The 18,216-nt window shown below is 57.0% G+C and overlaps 1 protein-coding gene across 1 annotated transcript in view; it reads right to left on the bottom strand.

The window, feature by feature from the left end:
- MYOM3 (myomesin 3) overlaps positions 1–17,278 on the bottom strand; it is a 43,105-nt gene extending 25,827 nt beyond the window's left edge. Inside the window, exons 1-14 of the mRNA XM_004603695.2 lie at positions 17,118–17,278; positions 16,673–16,750; positions 16,017–16,176; positions 15,018–15,175; positions 10,102–10,197; positions 8,937–9,025; positions 6,764–6,808; positions 6,132–6,272; positions 4,865–5,026; positions 2,860–3,001; positions 1,961–2,160; positions 1,248–1,301; positions 774–901; positions 116–299 (exon numbers count right to left, since the gene is read on the bottom strand). Coding sequence (XP_004603752.2) covers positions 116–299; positions 774–901; positions 1,248–1,301; positions 1,961–2,160; positions 2,860–3,001; positions 4,865–5,026; positions 6,132–6,272; positions 6,764–6,808; positions 8,937–9,025; positions 10,102–10,197; positions 15,018–15,175; positions 16,017–16,176; positions 16,673–16,750; positions 17,118–17,278 — 1,798 coding nt within the window. The remainder of the gene's footprint in view (positions 1–115; positions 300–773; positions 902–1,247; positions 1,302–1,960; positions 2,161–2,859; positions 3,002–4,864; positions 5,027–6,131; positions 6,273–6,763; positions 6,809–8,936; positions 9,026–10,101; positions 10,198–15,017; positions 15,176–16,016; positions 16,177–16,672; positions 16,751–17,117) is intronic.
- Between the last annotated feature and the right edge of the window lie 938 nt (positions 17,279–18,216).

Raw genomic sequence — 18,216 nt, 5'->3', positions numbered from 1 at the left:
TCTTGGGGCTCCTGTGATCTAAGGGGCCAGAGGCAGGGGACTGGGCACGACTCTGTCCCTGCAGCCACGGGGCCCGGGGCCCAGGAGACGGTCTCTGTACCCCTCCTGCAGGTACCTTGCTTTCCCTTCAAGGCCACGGGCTCGCTGGGCTCTGAGGGATCGCTCATGCCGTACTGGTTCATGGCGCGCACTCTGAAGACATACGACTTCCCTTTCTCCAGATCCAACAGGGCGAACCTCGGAGACCTCACTGGCATCTCTGAGCTGATGGCCTCCCAGGTGCCACTGCCGATGACAGACTGTGATATGGGGGAGACGCTGGGTTCAGCAGTTGCCCTTTTCTGTGGGCACTTCCCACCCTGCTCCTGAAACTTCCATCCCAGCCCAGGTCACCCTTGATCATGCACACTCTCGGCCCTCTGATCCCTCCAACCATTCCCTAGATGCCCACTGGCCTCCATACATTTGAGACCCCCAGACTGCCCTGGCCAGGAGGAGGTGCTTGACCCTGAGTGGCTATCCCCCCAGTACTGAGCTGACTTGGGGGGGGGAGGGAGGAAGCGGGGACACAAGGCTGTCCCTCTTGTTGTTGCGTCTATGCCTCTTCACTTCTGTGTTCCCATGAGCAGCTTTGGACACTGCCAGCAGTCCCGGGCTCCTCAGGCTGGAAGGAACCTCAGACATCATATATTCCCAGCTCTCTTGTCTCTGGCCTTCTGAGAGGGACTTCCTGAGCCCCCCTCAGGCTCATTTATGACTCCAGGGTCTCCTACCTTCTCCACCGAGTATGTCAGAGGGGACTTGCCCCTGGGGCTCGGTTCCTCCCAGCCCAGGACCACATAGGCTTCGTGGGTCTCCACGGCGTGGACGTTGGTTGGGGGCGAAGGGATGACCACAAAGTCTGCAAACAGAATAGTCCAGGTTGGAGACAGCTGAGCCCTCAGAGATAAGGACCCCCTAATCTTATCCCCTTATCTTACTGAGAACAGAACTCGGGCTCAGAGAGGGATGGGAACTCACTTCAGTCACCCAGGACTCCCGATATCCTGCCCGGGCCCCTCCAAATAAGTTGCCTCTTCCATGAGAGTAGAGAAAGCTGGGCCATGGCCACCCACCAAACCTGGGGCTCCTCAACTGGCAGTGTCACCTGCAGCCCTGCACCCTTATCTGTGGACAGTTGCTTCTCTTTTGTGTCATTTGTATCCCGGGCTTTCTGGACCCACAGAGGAACAGGAGGCTCCACGTACCTTCAAAGTCGTCTGTACTGACCGTGATCTTGTTCCCCAGATCAAAGGAGATCTCTAGGAAGAAGAAGGGGGTGCGGTGGATGTAGGGTTGGGGTCAGCAGAGGTCATGGCAGGGCCTGATGCCCTGGTCCCATGATGGCCTTTTGGCCTTTGGCTGAGGACCTTGCTAGGTTCTCGCTGGGTCTTGGTATTCTCCAGGGTCTGAAGTGCAATGCTGCTGCCGGAGACCTCAGGGATTCTCTGCCCTCACGGGAAAAATCGGGACAGAAACAAGTGACCTGGCAGAATGCCTGAGGCAGGTGAGCTGGGAGGCAAGTGCCATTGGGACAGTTCCTCAGAGCTGAGAGGGCTGGATCTCCTCCCGTCGCTCAGACTGGGGGCTCCTGGGACAGCGCTGCTTCCCACCTTCAGCAGGAGGGGTGTGGAGAGGGACCTGTGACCCTCTCTCACATTATTATCTCCTATGGAATTTATCCTTCCATCTTTCAAGATGTACCTCTTGCTTCAGGCTGTCTGTTCCAGAGGACTGGACATGGTTTTCCTCCCTCAGACTGGGATTTCCTGAAGCTGAGTCCCACCATCACACTAGAAGCCCCCATGGGCTGTCCCACTGGACGAGGGTTCCCAGAGGGGCCCGTGTGAGGCAGTCCTGCCTTGCAAGTGCCCTGACTGACTGACTCTCTGGAACGTCCGTACAGGGCCTCTGGACGTACCTGTCTTCCTCTGGGCTTCCACCTGCTCACCCATGACCACTGGGTCTGAGGCCTTGGAGGGGACGCTGCGGCCGATTTTGCTGATGGTTCTCACCCGGAACCGATAGCTCTGACCTTCAACAAGTCCTTGGATTGGGCACCGACAGGTCTCCCCAGGGGCCTCATGGCAGGGCACCCACTGCCCAGACTCTCCCTGGCACCTGTGGGAGAGAGGCGCCACCTCAGCCCCTGCCCTTGACTCTGCCCAGAGGCCATCCCCGCCTTCACCATATGCCCTCCCGGTGCTGGCCCCACCTCATGCCTCAGCTTAGCTGCACAACTCGACTCCTGGGGTCAGGGACCTCACAACATGAGAGACTCCCCAGGGTCATGCTCTGAGCAGTAGTCTGAGGAGCTACACGAGGACTCCAGCATCTGGGCATTGGCATATCAGCATCAGCATCCTCTAGTCCCACCCAGTGCATTTTGGGGGGCAGTGGTTCCCCTGTGGCTGTACACCATGAGCCCCTCATCCCCTGCCTCCCCACCCCCATGGACCCTTGCACAAGTAAGGCTAGGCAGGCTGCTCCAGGAGCCTTCTTGGGGAGCCCCAGGCGTTCCCTCAAGTCTGCGATGTGTGGGATGGTGGGGAGTCCTGGGTTCCCCCTCTAGGTCCCCCTTCGTCTGCACTCAGCGAGGGAAGCTATTCATGTCCTGGCAGATTTTTCCAGACCAGCGGCCTCTCTCCCACTATCTGCTCCCTGGGATCCTGGGGCAGTGGCCAGTTCTAGTGGCAGAATGTGCCAGACTGGAGGCATGTAGGCCCTTTCACTGCCCCTCGATCATACCACCTACTTCCTGCCTCATTCAGAAGCCAGGCACAGTACCCCTTTTTCCTGTCGCCCCCCCGCCCGACCTACCGCTCAATGGCGTAGCCTGTGATGATGCTGCCCCGAGTGTCGCTGGGTGGGGTCCAGCTCAGGACGAGGCAGTCTCTGTTCACGTCCAGGCAACGGACGCTCAGCGGGGACCCCGGAGCTCCTGCTTTCTCTGCGACAGCATCTGAAATGGGGTTGGGGGCCAGGGGCAGGGTGAGGGGGAAGGGGAGCTCTTCCTGTCCACTTGCATTTGGTCACAAGTCCCTCCCAGTACTGCCCTGAAGCCTCTTTTCCCGGCCGGCCTCCAGTGTCTGAAGACTTAGCCTCCCCTTTTCTGGCTGCAGCTGGGGGCTGGGGGTTGGGGGATGCTCTCCTGGGCAGCGGGTCCAAAATCTTTTCCATTCATGCTGCCTTTTCACCTGAGAAACTCAGCATCGGTGAGAGCTGCCTGAAACACCTCTGATCCACAATTAATGATGTGATGGATTTTGAGCGACTTTTTTGTTTCTGCACATTTGTTGAACATTAACCCTAAATATTTTAGGCTTCATCAGTGAATGGCCCCTTTTGCTTCTCTGAGAAAAGCTTATCGTGCTCCTACTAGCATTCCTAGTTTAGTTAAAGTTTATCTGTAATCTTTCCTTTGTATTTTACCTCTCATTGTCACAGCTCCCTAAGTCAGTCTTGATTACTCATTTGAAGTGCTGTGTATTGGTACCTGCTTTTCTATTTCTCCTATAGCCTTTTCATATTTTATTACAGAGCAATGTTCTTTTGGTTAAACACAGAAAGACCATTAATGCTATGCTCTTGGGAGTTGATTGACTCTGAAATATATCTATCCCGGGCCTAATTTCTTGGTCATAATTACTTGACTCAGGCTTCAGTAGCTGTAGTTCCTAACACCCCAAAAGGGAGCTCCTGCCATGGGACTGGGATGGATCCAGGGCAAGTGACAAAGCTACCCCGGCATCGAAATGGGACAGTACTAGAAAGCATAAATGCATGATCTTGATGCGAGCTGTTATGACTTAAGAGACAGGACCCATATGGGGAAGAACAAGCTGAACTGGCCTGAGGACTTAGTCTGGGATTTACAGTAAAAGCCTTGCTTGCTCTCAGAGCCCAGAGAACTAAGTGTTGGGATCTTGGTCTCTTACTGTGTTTATCTAAACAACTGCAAGTATTGATAATTTATACACCTAGAGGAAAAGGTAAAAAGCAATGTGGATTTCCCTGGAAGACAGTGTCTCCTTGCTTTAATCTCCCCAAAAGAGAATTTCCTACATTTTATCTATGTAAAAGATGTATGTAAATTTCCAGATGTCTTACCTATGTAAATGATCAATCACACCATGTCCTTAACTCCCCTTCAGAGCTAGCAGCTCCGTATTAAATGGGCCATTTTCACCATCAGGCTGTGGTCCCTGGTCTCCATGACTCTCTGTTTCTCTGTTGAGGAGGCCTGGGGAGGCCTGGGGAGGCCTGGAGAGGTGACTACTGAATGGTCATCATCGCAGCACGCACAATTATTTTGTGAACTCATAACGTTCTTTTACCACTCGTCAGATTTCCAGTGACCTCCCGTATTCAGTTAGATAATTCCATATAATGTGGCCACCGTTTAAGAAGCCAGGCCCCAGGGAGCCAAGCGACCCCTCAACGCTGACCAGCTGGCATCGTTCCTGTCTAAACCCTGCAGCAAGCTTCCATTCTGTAGATGGGGAAACTGAGTCTCACAGTAGTGGAGTGACTGGCTCCAACTCATGAAAAGGCAGAGTTGGGATGCCAACTTGGGTCAGTGCAAGGATCAGGAGGCAGAAATCACCAGGACTGAAATTGGCCCAACCCAATCTCGGCCTTCCTCCAGGTCAGACTCTTGCTGGTCCCGTCAGCAGGTACTGGATGACCCTCACCCGGTGCCCCCTGCTTTCAGCAGGGAAATGGAGAGCATGAGAGAAGGGACGTTGGCCCAAGGTTCCCCCCGCAAATCTGCCATCAGCAGAGCCCTGGATGGAGTCTCCAGTGGTACCCCCATCCCCCTCACCTCTTACAAACACGTAGGCACTCTGCTCACGGGGCCCGGAGGCTGAGGGCACCCGCACGGTGTAGAGACCCTCATCCTCCTTGTGGGCACAGGACACCTTCAGGGAAGATTGGCGGTTCGCATAGACCATCTGCTGTCGTTCTGATGGCCTGAGCAGCTTCCCTGCAGATGGAGGGACCCTGTGTGAGCACCGGGGGGAATCTCAGGGGCTCTAGATACTTGGGGGTCTAGGCAGAGGTGGGCTTCTGTGGCCATAGCTTGGGGCTCAGCTGGGAAGTCGGGGAGGGTGCACCCTCCAGGGCCCGGGTGGCTCCTAAGCATCTTTGCCCAAAACTTGGGGATGGGGTGCAGGGACGGGGCTGGGGGTGCACCCAGGGCATGAAGGTTTAGGTGGAGGTTCTGTGAGAATGGGAGTAAGGGGGGTGGGCCCTGGGGGAGGACCAGGGGCTGGGATGGGGTTAGGGGGTGAGTGGGAAGGGATTATGAGTTTAATGAAAGAAGCGGGGTCCTACTGAGGGGGCCTCAGGATGGGGAGGGGGCTTCACTGAGAGAGTTGGGTGTCAGTGCAGAGAGTAGAGGGCTCATTGAGGGGTGCAGGGAGGGGGTGAGAAGGGGACCCGGTTGGTAGGGTCTGGGAGAGGGAAGGTGGGGATCCAATGGAGGGGCCAAGCTGGGGGCCCTCCCCCCCTCTGTCCCACTCCGGGCGCCTCCCTCCTGTCAACACGGCTATTCTGGAAGATGGACGGGCAGGAGGACATCTCAGCCTGGCGATGGCAGCTGCTGCCTGGCCAGCAGGTGCCGCCTCCAGGCCCAGAGCTGCGGGGGGCCGAGCTGGGGGGGCTCCGGACGCCCTGTCCTTGGGCTGCAGGCCCGTTGGCCTCTTTGGAGGAGCTTCTTGTCCCTGCCCCCACTCACCAGCCTCGACCAGCACCCACAGGCTCACTTGGAGAAGCCCACATATGTGCCCACCGGCCCTGATGATCCCTCGCCCACCCAGACACTGCAGACCCCCTCAGACAATGACTCCAACTGCATTTTGTCTCTCCACCCCTCTCCCAAGGGCACCCCCTCCCAACTCATGCCTGTCTGCGCTACCCTCACCCAGGCCCTTCCTGGGGTCCTGCTCTAACCCCCCCCCCAGGGGTATTCCCGTTCAGTGGCAGGGTGGGTCACGGATGACTGTCTCTCCCCACTGGGGGTCCCAGGGTGGATGGGGCCAGAGCACATCTGTCTCTGGGGGCCAGAACTGGGGAGGGGGGTTCCTCACCATCTTGGAACCACTGGATGCTGTGCTCGGCGTCTATGATGTCTTCTGAAAAGAAGCAGCTCAGGGCGAAGGGCTCTTTCTCTCGAGCAAATACGGGTGCCAGCACTGATGTGAACTCCACCTCGGGGCCCAGCATCAGTCCTGGGGGCAGGGGGGTGGGCAAGGACTTAGGGAAGGTATCTTCTGAGGTGGCTAGTGGTCTTAGCTGGAGTGAGGCACTTCCCGGAGCCCCTCATTTCTCTGGGCCAGAATTCCTGGTTCCAGTTCCTGGAATGTGATTTCACTAGGAGGAGGGTCTGGGGGCGGGGGGAGAGGCTTGTCTAGATGAGTGGAGGGGGGGAGGCGGGGACACAGTGGTGGTGGTGGTGGTGGGGAGCCCACTGAGCCATCTCTCTGCCTCCAGACCACAGTTGTTTGGGGTTTTGCATTTGCCTTTAATGCCCAATTCACCCCAGTAAAGCTCATCAGCCTTGGGACCTCCAGAAATCAGCCTGGAAGTATTAACAGTTCAGAGGGAACCATCATGTGGACAGAACTCTGTGGGCAATCAGGGTCTCTGAAAGGGGCTGTGGGTGGGTAGAGCCACAGTGACTCCCCGCCCCCCTCTCCTGGGGTTCAGCACCCCTGCTTACGTTTAAAGATCTCCGAGTCGAAGCCAGCATCCTTGCCCAGGTACGCTGAAACCAGAGCCAACAGTTCACCACAGTTCAGATCCCAAGTCCCTCCCAGATTTGGGAGCCCTGAGCTCGGGTGTGGCTTCCAGTCTGGCCTATTTGTGGTCTGGGGAAGGTTCTTTCACTGGCCAGTGAGTTCAGTGAGTCCCCCACCCCTGAAGGTAGCGAGGCTCTAAAGAAAGGGGCTCATCTGAGCCAACCCTCAGCCAAAGCCCAATGAAGCCCAGTGAAGTCATTGCCAGGGTCATCCTGGGGGTCGCGGGGGTGGGGAGGATACCGGGGGACTGTGAGAGTGGCAGGGGATAGAGCAGAACTGAGTGGTATTTGGAGGTTGCAGGGGTCTTGGGGAGAGGCTGATGTCCCAATGGCTTCCGGTCCCAATGGGCACCCTGCATGCTTACCAGCCCCGTCTGCTGGCCCCGTTCAAATCCTTCCATACAGATAGGGAAACTGAGGTGAGAGCGCCCAGTTAGCACTCCAGCTGCTGGAAGCCATGCTGTGACCCTGGTCCCCAGAAAGGCCTTCCTGAGTGAGAGCCCCAGGATGGGAACCCAGAGTTCCTGGATGCAGTGTGCATATGGGAGGCACTAGGAGAGGAGAACAGGGTAGGGCGCGGTACTGTCTGGGGGCCAGGAATATGGCCGGTGCATCCCCAAGTGGCTTCCCTTCACGCAGCACGGGAACTGCACGAAGCAGCGGGAGAGCAGAAGGAGGCAGGGCCTGACCTTGGCCTGGACTCTGGGCACAGCCTATAGGGGCGGCTCAAATTCTGAAGGGAGCCGGGCCTGGCAGGGGGGACAGCTGCCTCCCGAGAGCTATTTGGAGAACAGGGCAGAGGGGTGGAGAGGCTGTGAAGGACGGTTTGGAAAGGTCTGATGAAGGTGGGGGGGCTGGGTTGCAGTGTCTGCTCCCCGGGAGGAGTGGATGTGAATGTGTAGTGTGTGACTGTATGAGTGTGTGTAAGTTGTATGTGTATGTGCATGTGAGAGGATATTTGACTATATACCTATGTGTGAGTGTGTGTGTGTGTGTGTATGATGAGTGTACATGACTATGTGTGAATGTATGTGTATGTATATATGTGTGAGTGTATATGTGGTGTGTGAGTGTACATGAGTGTGTGTGAGTGCATGTGTGTATACATGTGTGAGTGTATTGTGGTATGTGAGTGTGTATGAGTGTGTATAAGTGCATATGCATATACATGTGTGAGTGTAGTGTGGTGTGTGAGTGTACGTGAGTGTGTATGAGTATATGAGTGTACATGAGTGTGTATGAGTGTGTGAGTGTATGTGTGTTTGTATGTATACGTGTGTGTGGTTGTATATGTGTACACTTGTGTGAGTGCATGTGTATATTCAAGGGTGATTATGTGTGAGACAGTTGAGTGTGCATACGTATGTGAGTATATGTGAGTGAGTGTGACAACCCGCACCCACTCTCTCTCAGGCCCAGAGAGAGGGTGAGGTGCAGTGTTATCTTTGGGGAGGGGTAGCCCACATCTGAGGGTGCTGGGGACCCTGCAGTGCCGGGAACCCCAGAGCCTCATTTCAGATTGTGTGCTCCTCCCTTAGAGCCACCCTGGCTGGTGTTCCGGAGTGCAGGGTTGCCTCCTGGGTGCTCTGCTGGGGTACTGGGCATGGGGGCTGCTCTCTGTGGGAGTTGCTAGGTACCCACATACACCAAGTGCTGCAAATGGGGCTTCCAGAAGCACGTAGCTGGCTCAGCCCTACATGCCTACTTGGAAAATAGCATCAGCCAGATGGGCCAACGGGACCTGGGGCTGGGCAGGACTGGGATTTGGCCCCTGACACCCTCTAGTGCAGCTGGCAGGGCCAGGCCACCTTCCCAGAGGCCCTGAGCTGGATACGGGCCCTAACGACCCTGACGCAGAGAGCGCTCTGGTGGGATGTGGGGAGGGGCGGGGGTGCCCAGCCTGGGAGAGAGAGTAGAGACTTTCTGAGGGAGGAGGCTCTTTCCTTGAAGCCCCGGGGATGTGGCAGTTGTCACTGCCCTGGGCACTGGTACCCACCTCCCGCTGCTCTGTGTCTGAGGTCTTCCTTGGGGCGCCCCACCCCCGGCCTCTCCATTTCCCCTGGGCTGGCCTGGCCTGCAGGGCAGGTGGACTTACTCCGCACAAGGACCTTGGCGAAGGAGGAGGCCTGGCCATAGGCATTCTTCGCTGTCACCGAGTAGGTGGCTGCATCATCCGCTGTGCACCTGAGGAGACAGGGTGTCTCCAGAACAGCTGCTGGCTCCTGGCACACGCAGGCCCCCATCGGGAGGGGAAGGAGGAGCCGCAGGGAAGCCTCAGAAGGAGGCTTCAGCCTCCTCCAGGCCCTGCCTCAGAAGGGCTGGGCACTGCCCTCTCCTGTCTCGAGTCCTCCATTGAAAAACTGGGAACCTGCCCCAGCCAATCCCACCCCTGGTGAAAGTGCTTTGAGAATTGCATCCTTATTTCTGAAGCAGCAGGATCAGAGAGGCCAAACGCTTGCCCAGAGTCACAAAGCAGCTGTGATTCAAACCAGTTTCAAGGTGCTGAGCCGTCTCCCAGCCTGGCTTCCAGGCCTTTCCATGGCTTCAGATGGGAATCCAGGGCCAACCCTTGTTCCCTCTCATGTCACACAGGTGGCACAAGAACGTGGTGGGCACTGTCCCTCATCTACGCAGGATGTAGCAGTGGCAGAATGCAGCCTTGGCAGCTCACGTGAACCACGCATGCTCAGGGGAAGCCTGTCTAACTCTCTTCCCTCTAACTTCAACCCTGTGTGTGCGTGCATGCATGCATGCCTCCAAGTGCTCACTTTCTCATTTTCCATGCATGGACGTGTGCTCTCTCCTGTAGCTTACACAACACTCCTTGCTCAGCCTTTGTCCTTGCTGTTGGCCTCTGAGTTGGAATTTCTTAACACATAATCCAACTCATCAGAATCATATGGTATGTCCATGTGTGTGTGTGTATGTGTGTGTGTGAGAAAGAGGGGGGAGAAAGAGAGAGAGAGAGAGAGAGAGAGAGAGAGAGAGAGAGAGAGGAGAGAGAGAGAGAGAGAGAGAGAGAGAGAGAGAGAGAGAGAGAGAGAGAGAGAGAGAGAGAGAGAGAGAGAGAGAGAGAGGATTCCTGGACCAAATTTATCTCCATTTAGGAGGGTCCAGCCCACCAACCAGTATTTTAACAAACACCTCAGAAACTCTGGAAGACGCGGCTCACTCAGGACACAGCTTTGGGGAGCAGACTCTGCTTTGGCCTGGTACTTGTGAGGCTGGGGCCTCGGGTCTCTCTGGGCTCTTAGCCTCACCTCCTGATCTCCAGGGTCAGCAGTCCATAGTTGTTGTTGATTCGAATTTTTCCAGCAGGGAAGAGGCGAGGATCAAGTCGAACATCATTTTTGTACCTGTGGAGACACGGTGGTGTGTGGCCCGCGGTGTGGTTCTGAGTGGAAAGTGCATTAGCCCTGGCTTCCAACCTCAGCCTTATGCTACTTCCTCGCCTTTGCAATCCTGGCCAGCCTTTGGCTGCTCTGCACCTCAGTGTCCTCATCCATGAAACGGGCTAATAATAGCATCTATTTCACAGCTGCTGTGATAATTAAATGGGATTTAAAGTCTTTCTCTGGCACCCTGAATAGATGCCCAAGGGTGCATTCTTCTTCTGAAGAGGGAGCCTGGAGTTTTAGGGTGCCTCTTAGGGGTACTCTCAGGGAACAGACCCAGTGCTCCCTTCCTGTTGAGGGGAGGTTCTGAGGAAGGAATTCCATCCCTCGCTTCCCTTACAGTCCTTTTTCTTGACTCTTGGTTGAATAACCTGAAGGACTTTCAAAATCTTTCACGTTCACCTTTGGAACATGAGTCTTTGAGGATTGGCACAAAAAAAGGTCTTTCTCTTCTCATTGTAAAGGAACAGATGGGATCACTAAGCCTCTCAGTGAGAACCTGCTTCTCGCCTTTCTGTGGGGTGTGACCACATCCCTAAGTTTTGCCAAGGGAAATATATATGTCAGTTGGCTAGTCCTGAGGACACCCTTTGTCCCTTTGTCTTTCTATCTTTGGGCATGTATGAGACGGGAGGCTGCGGTCTGCCCTGCTGGGTGGACCAGGGCTTTGTGCCCTAACTCCCAATCAGCAGAAACAGGCCTGAGGTTTGAGGGATCAGTGGGGCTGGTCATCATAGCAGCCCCACTCTGGCTCTCCCCAGACATGTCTACGGAAGGGAAAGAAGCATCTCTTACTTAACATAAAGAACCTCATTCTGTGGGGCTGGAGAGATATTACAGCAGGCGGAGCACTAGCCTTGCATGTGGCCGACCCAGGTTTGATCCTCGGCATCCCTTATGGTCCCCTGAGCACCCCCAGGAGTGATCCCTGAGTGCAGAGCCAAGAGGAAACCTTGAGCACTGCTGGGTATTGGCCCCAACCCCATCCTCCCCCAGAACTCTTGTCCGTCAATACATCTAAAAGTATAGTGTATGTATGTGTGTGCATGTGTGTGTGTATGTGTGTGTGTGTGTCTGTGTGTGTGTCTGTGTGTGTGTGTGTGTGTGTGTGAGACAATAAGACCCTGGTATGAGGCCATTGAAACTGTTGTTTTCAGGCGGAGGCCCAGGGTGGAGCTCAGCACCTGCCTTGCATGAGGCTACAGGCTTGATCCCCAGCACCACCCTATACACCAAGTGTGATCCCGCGTTTTCTCCTGGGCACTGCCACTGAGAGTGAGAACCCCTGTCCTCACAGCAACAAAGGGAGAAGAAATGCCCCAACTCGAGACAAGCCCGTCCCCTACCCACCCCCCCCCCCCCCCCCGCCTCCCTAGAACCAAGACACTTTACTGGTGATTCCAAAGGTGTCTCAGTGATTTTCCAGGTCCTTCTGCACCCTGTTTTCTGTGAACTCTGGGGTTTCCTCCTTGCATGGAACTAGCCTCTTTCCACAGCCCACAGAGAGGGGTGTGTGTGTCTGAACACTGTCAGCCTAGTGTTTAGATAGAGAAGGAAAATCTGTGACCATTACGAGTCCCAGTGTTTGACAATGCCTGCTGTGTGACTTTGGGAAAATCTGTCCCTCTCTGGGCATCTGTCTTTTCATGAGGTTCTTGAATGCTGTTTGCCCAGAGGGATGACTGATGAGGACTCAGAAGCCTCAGCCTAGTGAGCCGAGCCAGAGCACCCTGGGTGCAGAGGCATAGAGCAGCCTGCCTTTGACCTGGCTCCCCCACGCCCTGTTTGTCTCCATGACAACCAAACAAGGCTGTGCCTACACCCTGCCCAGCCTCAAGACAGTGCCCACTTCTAAAAGGAGCCCATCTAAATCTCCTGTGGGGAGGGTGGGTCAGGTCTGAGTGCCAATCTTCCCGAGGCCTGGGGGCCAAGGTCAGGCCCTCCCACCTGCACCTGTCAGGAACATTCCAGAAGCCTCTGCAGAGACAGCCTTCGCCTCTGCTGGTAAAAGCAACAGCTGCAGCACAGACAGAGACCTGTGCTCTCATTCCCCCCTCCTCTGGGCCTCGGGCTTGGCGTGGGGGGCAGCCTCAAGGGCGAAGAAGAGAACTATGCAGAGGGGCCCATGTTAGAAAACACACACACACAGACACACACATACACAGACACACACACACACATTTTCAGTGACACACATTGTGTGAGGACCTGACCCAGGGAGGCCCTCGAAAAAGTGAGGTTTCCTCACTTTTTTATTTTCAATTTTCCCACTTATTATAAGTGTTGCTGTTGTTATTATTATTATTATTATTATTATTATTATTATTATTATTATTATTATTCAGTGTTTGGGGATCGAACTCAGGGCTTCATTCATGCAAGGCAAATGCACTGTCACTGAGCCACATCCAGGCCCCTCTACATATTTTGATGTAACGTTTTTGTTTATTTTCGGGGGAGTGCTCAGAAGACTTGGGTTCCTCTTACCGGGATTCTCAGCCAACCAGGCTGGCAGGTCAAGGCGAGGGCTGGAGGAGGATGCTGTCCTGCTCAGGCCCTGTGGAGCTGAGACCCCCCGAGAGCCCCCAGTGGTGCAGGGCCTCCAGCGGGGGACCTTGCGGTGTGGCATAGAGCCAAGGCCAGACACTGCAAGGCGAGAACCACCATCCCTGGACTCTCTCTGGACCCTCGGATTTATTTGTTTGATTTTGTTCTATTTTGCTTTGTTTGCAGGCTGCACCCAGCCGCACTCAGGGTTTATTCCTGGCTCGGCATGCAGGGATCGCTCCAGATCAGACGTGGTGCTGGTGATTGAAGCTGCATCAGTGACATACGGGACAAGGGCCTCACCCAGTGCGCTGTCTCTCTGGACCCTGGAATTTTCAGCTTGGGTGGTTGGCAGAGATTTCAGGTAGAAGTAGAATTGTGGCCAGGGTCCACCTCTATGGCATAATCGTGGCCACACTGGCCCTGGCTCTAATGCTTGCTGTTGCCCCTGCCTCGGGGCAGAGCAAAATGAACTCTTGTGTCCCACAGCCCTGAGACCCCCTCTGCCCCCCATCCCCCTTGCAGATCTCTCCCAGGGCTGGGGCACAGTTCTGGTGCCAGCCCAGGAGGAAGTGGGCCCTGCCTAGGGCAAGGTAGGTGGAAGCCAGGAGCTCCAGGGCCTCCAGACTCCCCCGCTGGCCACACCCAGGAGGACTTGGCCTCCTCTGCCCGTCAGGAATGCACTGCTCCTGTGTGGCGAGCTCGGTGGCAGGGCGGCGGCAGGTCCCCTCCCTAGAGGCTCCCTGGAATGCCTTAGACGCAGTCTCAGTGCCAAGGCAGGCCAGGCCAGCTGAGGGCTGACCTCTACTTAGCACAGGCCGGCTGTCGGAAGCAACTTGCTGGCAGAGGTGCCTCTGTCACCCCAGAGCATCAGTGCCCAGCACGGTGCCCGGCATACCTTTCGGAACGAATGCTATTTCTATTGGGTTTCTGAAGCATTGTGTGTGCTTGGAGGGGACAAACGCCTGTGACAACCACTTTCCCAGCCGGGACACAAGAGACTTGAGGTTGAATCCCGCTGCTGTGTGTCCTTAGGCAAGCCCCACTACCTCTCTGAGCCTGGGTCCCCCCTGTGAAGTGGGGACACTCATCTCTTATTCAGGAGAGACCTTAGGCTCCAGGGAGAGGAAAGTTCCGGTGAGTTCAAGTCCAGGAAATTGTTTTTCCCTTTGTGATTTCTGCTCTTTGTGTGTGGCTCCTCTCTGTTCACCCTCAACATTTGCTTTATGTGTCGCCTCCTCTGAGCAGCCCTCCCGGATCCTCCAGGCACAGGCTACTTCCTTCTCTTCACCTCCACTCTCCGCTCTAACATCACCTGTCAATGTACTTCTCTGTGGTGATGTTTCTCTTCCAGGCTGGGAGTTCCCCGGGACGAGATTGCTCCTGGTCCATTCTGAGGTTTCAGGGTCCCTGCCCGGGTTGGACAAGGTCCAACTCCTGGTGAGTGTTTGTTGAAGTGTCCTCCTCAGCCCCCAACGTGCTTCCCCTGAGACTCCTGGGGGGCTCAGAAAGGAGGGGTTCTGCCATGTGAAAGACTCCCCTCCCCTAGCGGCGGGACAGAGAGCCCCAGACGCGGCCGTGCCCACCTCCATCTCTAGCGCATAGGCCCACCCCCCCTCTGCCAGTCAGGGGGCTCTGGGGCTCTGTGATGGCTCCGGAAGGGCCTCTCCTGATTTCCCAGCAGCACCTTGAGCCTTCTGAGGGCTTCCACTGGGCTGTGGCACTGAATCCTACTGCCTGCCAATCAGGCAGAAATGGGAAACCAAGGCAGGACCCTTCAGGTGAAGCGACCACATTCTAAGCTACTAGAGGAAAGCTGAGCCTGGAGTTCAGCAGTCTCCCTGGGGTCCCCCCTTTAGGCCCCAGAGTCTATTTTACTGCCTCCCCTCGCCCTGCCCTGACCCCTGCCTCCTCCCCAGGACACTTAGCTCCCGGCAGGTGTCTTTCATGCCACCAGAGTCATATTTTTACAAGTGCCGGCTCCCCAGGAGCCCAGCGTCCAGCCCCCATCGGGCTGGAAGACAGCTAAGAATAACTGGGCCTGAGTCTCCCCAGCAGCTGCGGCTCTAATGGCGGGCGGTTGGGCAGTGCCCCGGGTCTGTGGGTCTGCAGCCCTCTTCTGTGGGAGGCACTGGGCCCCTGGGGGCGGTGGGGCCGCCAGGAACACACCCTCATGGCTTGGAAGCTAGAGCCCGGGGCAGCTGGGGGCCCCTTTCTCTCCTGCTGTGGCTTACCAGGTGACCTGGGGTGGAGGCGAGGCCTGGATGGTGCAGGTCAGCAGGACCGTGGCGCCTTCCCAGACGGCGTGGGAGCGCAGGGGCATCCAGAACCAGGGCCCGCGGCCCGAGCACAGCTCCCTCAGCTCCTTGGCCTCCCGGACCTTTGCTTCCATCTGGAGATGGCAGCGGGGAGGGGGCGGCGTGATTCCCCGGAGTCAGGGCGCCTGCTCGGTGCCCCATCTTTGCCGCTGCCCTCCCCCCAACACCAGGCTCTGAAGTCACACCCAAGTGGCCGGAGCCCCCTCCCCACTGGCCAGAGGCTGGCCATGTGGCAGAGGGGGCAGGATGTGGGGACACGGTGGAGCTGGATTGGGAAGCCTGGCAAGTCCTCCCTGCTTCCTTCTAGCCAAGAGGTGGCGTCACCTACCTGTGCGGTGAGGCGCAGACGGGTTAATCTATACAGAGGCCCGACCTCTGTTCCCCGGCCCCAGGGAGGGGGCACAAAGGGGGCTTAAGGCCCCCTAACATTGGTCAAGAATATTCTTCCCTGGGTACAGCAGGTAGAATATTTGCCTTGTATGCAGCTGACCTGGGTTTGATCCCCAGCCCCCCATATAGTCCCTGGAGCCCCTCCAAGAGTGATCCCTGAGTGCCACTGAGTGTGGCCCCCCGAAATTTTAGTTTTTGGGTCCCTGGCATGCTCAGGGGTCACTCCTGATTCTGTACTCAGGAATTACTCCTGGCAGACTCAGGAACTGTATGCGGTGCTGGGGCTGCAACCTGGGTTGGGAGCATGCGAGGCAAGAGTCCTCCCCACTGTCCTCTCACTCCGGCCCCAAGCAGCCCTTCCAGGGTCCACCCCGCATCCAGGATTCTCGAATTCCCACCTCCCCATTGAGAGCAGACCAGCCACATGTGTCCTCTCCGACTTGGAACCCATGGCTGGGCCCTTTCCTGGAGGTGCAGCCGCCTTTTGAGAAATGGGGTGGGGGGGTCCCCGGCCCACACCCTCACCCGCTGTTGCAGGCTCTTCCGGTCTCGGCGCTGGCGCAGCAGCCGCTGGGTCCGCAGGAAGGCCTTCTCTGTCCTCTCCCAGTCGTTGCCGAAGCCCACCCGCTTCTGCCCTCGCTCCTCCAGCTCCACGGCAGAGCTCCGGCGCCTCAGCCGGGCCTCCCTGTGTGACAGAGGCCATCCGGGCTGCGGGCTGAGCTGGGCAGGGGACCCCGGGCAGTCCCACCTGTGCCCTGCACAGCCTGCAGCACTCAGAGTCCCCGAGCACCGAGCACCTTGAAATCCTCTCCTGCCTCCCAGCACCAGCACGGGCCCTGCTTACAGCAGGTGCATAGGAGAGACTGGATACAGCGCACGGGGCTCTTTGCACCAGCCTCTGCTCCTCCTGTCTCTGGGACAACTTAAGGGACCCAGCGAGTGCCCAGACTGATAGGGCAGGGCCCCGTGGTTTCATGAGGTGCGTGAGCCGAGACCAGGACCAGCACATGCACAGATGTCTGATGCCTGGGCTGGTGACTGGCTACTCCAGACCCCTGTGCTTTGGGACGGGCCCTCATATTGGCTGTGGATCAGCCCATGGTGGGGGTGAGTGGGCTCTGCGGCCAGACAGTGGGCCCTGCCCTGGATCGGGTCCCTTCTTCTGAGAGTGCCTGACTTACCGCGATGTCTCGGTGGCCGTGAGAGCCAGGGCCGCTGCCAGGGCGTAGTCTGCAGCGCTGAACTGCTGCTCTTCCTCACTGGCCCCAGAAAAGGATGTTTGAGGATCCAGCTCTCCGCTTCCACCTTCCCCTCCTCAAAGCCCCTGTCATTTGCCTCAGACTTGGGACCCTGGAGCTGGCAAGGCAATGCCTCCCTCCTCAAACAAGGGTTTCAGAAGGCAGTGCCTCTCTCCTCAGACTGGAGTTCAGAGTAAACAGGGCTGTGCCTCCCCCCTCAGACTGGAGTCTCCAGAGAGAGCAGGACTGGAGTCTCCAAAGGCGACAGGATGTGCCTCTCCTCCTCAGGTTGGAATCTCCAGTGAGATGGGGTTGTGCCTCCCCCCTCGGACTGGAGTCTCCAGAGAGAACAGGATGTGCCCCTCTCTGGGTGGGTCCCTGCCCCCACCTGCTGCGGTAGGTCCGCCTCCGCACAGAGGAGCCCATGTGCAGGTGATGCTGCCGCTCCTCCTTCTGCTCCTCCTCCTGGTAGTGCTCCATCCTGTGGACCTCCACTGTTTGGGGGGCCTGGGGCTCCCCCCCACTTCCTTGGCTGTGCGGCAGAGTCATGGTGACCACCTGCTGAGACAAAGTGCATGGTCACTCTGGGGGTCTGCCCAGGGCTTCCCTAAGTCAGGGGTGGGGGTGTGAGAGAGGGGACACGGCTAAGGTGACAGGGGTGGGCTTGGAAGGTGGGCCTGGCTGACAGGCCCCCTTGGACTCAGGGCCTGGCTTCCTGCTGTAACCCTGCTCTGTCTGGCTTCCCTGAGCGGCCTGGGGCAAAGTCTCCCCTTCTCGGAGCCTCCAGACCCCAGTGAGTAACTGGCCTGAGCGCCCAGGGCAGTCTGGGACTCAAGCTGGCAGGTGTCCCAGCTCCCATGCCACATGGCTGCCACCCGAGTCTGGGCCACGCTGGCTTCCTCCAGGGAGCTCCACCCCCACTGCCCCACTCTGGTCCGGCTTCAGGCACATCCTGAGAGTGCTTGAGTGGTCTGAAGGTGGGTCCAGGCCCCCAGTATGGTCTCAACCTCTCTTCCCAGCTAGCAAGTGGGTGAGCAGGCCTGAGTCTCGGTTTCCCCAGCTATGAAATGGGTTGACTGTCCCAGCCGTGTGGGGCTCGGACATGGGCCCTGAGCAGTGAGCTGATGCTTGACCCTCTTTCTCTAAGAAGCCCAATTCATCCTGTGGAAATTTTCCTCCACCCAGCCCGTGGGTACTTCTCTGTTTGTCACACTTTTGCTCAGATTCAGAAAATTCCTCCTTTTACCATTTCGTGATTTCCTATCTGCGCAGCGTTACTCTCTGGTGGTAGGAGAATGGGATGTGTCGAGGCCCCATGCCATGAGTTTTTGAATGCATCGTTCCTGGTCCCACCAGTAACCTGAGTGACACAGCACTTGCAGTATCCCATTTTACTCCTGAGAAGGGGATGGGCTCACCCAGGGTTGCCCAGCTGGCTGGTTGGGGGCAGGACCATGACTGGCACTGGGTCTGCCCACCTCTGAGCC

The sequence above is a fragment of the Sorex araneus genome, chromosome 5, assembly GCF_027595985.1.
Source record: "Sorex araneus isolate mSorAra2 chromosome 5, mSorAra2.pri, whole genome shotgun sequence".
NCBI lineage: Eukaryota > Metazoa > Chordata > Mammalia > Eulipotyphla > Soricidae > Sorex > Sorex araneus.
The sequence above is the reverse complement of the archived record's forward strand: the minus strand, read 5'-3'. Positions and strand labels throughout refer to the sequence as shown.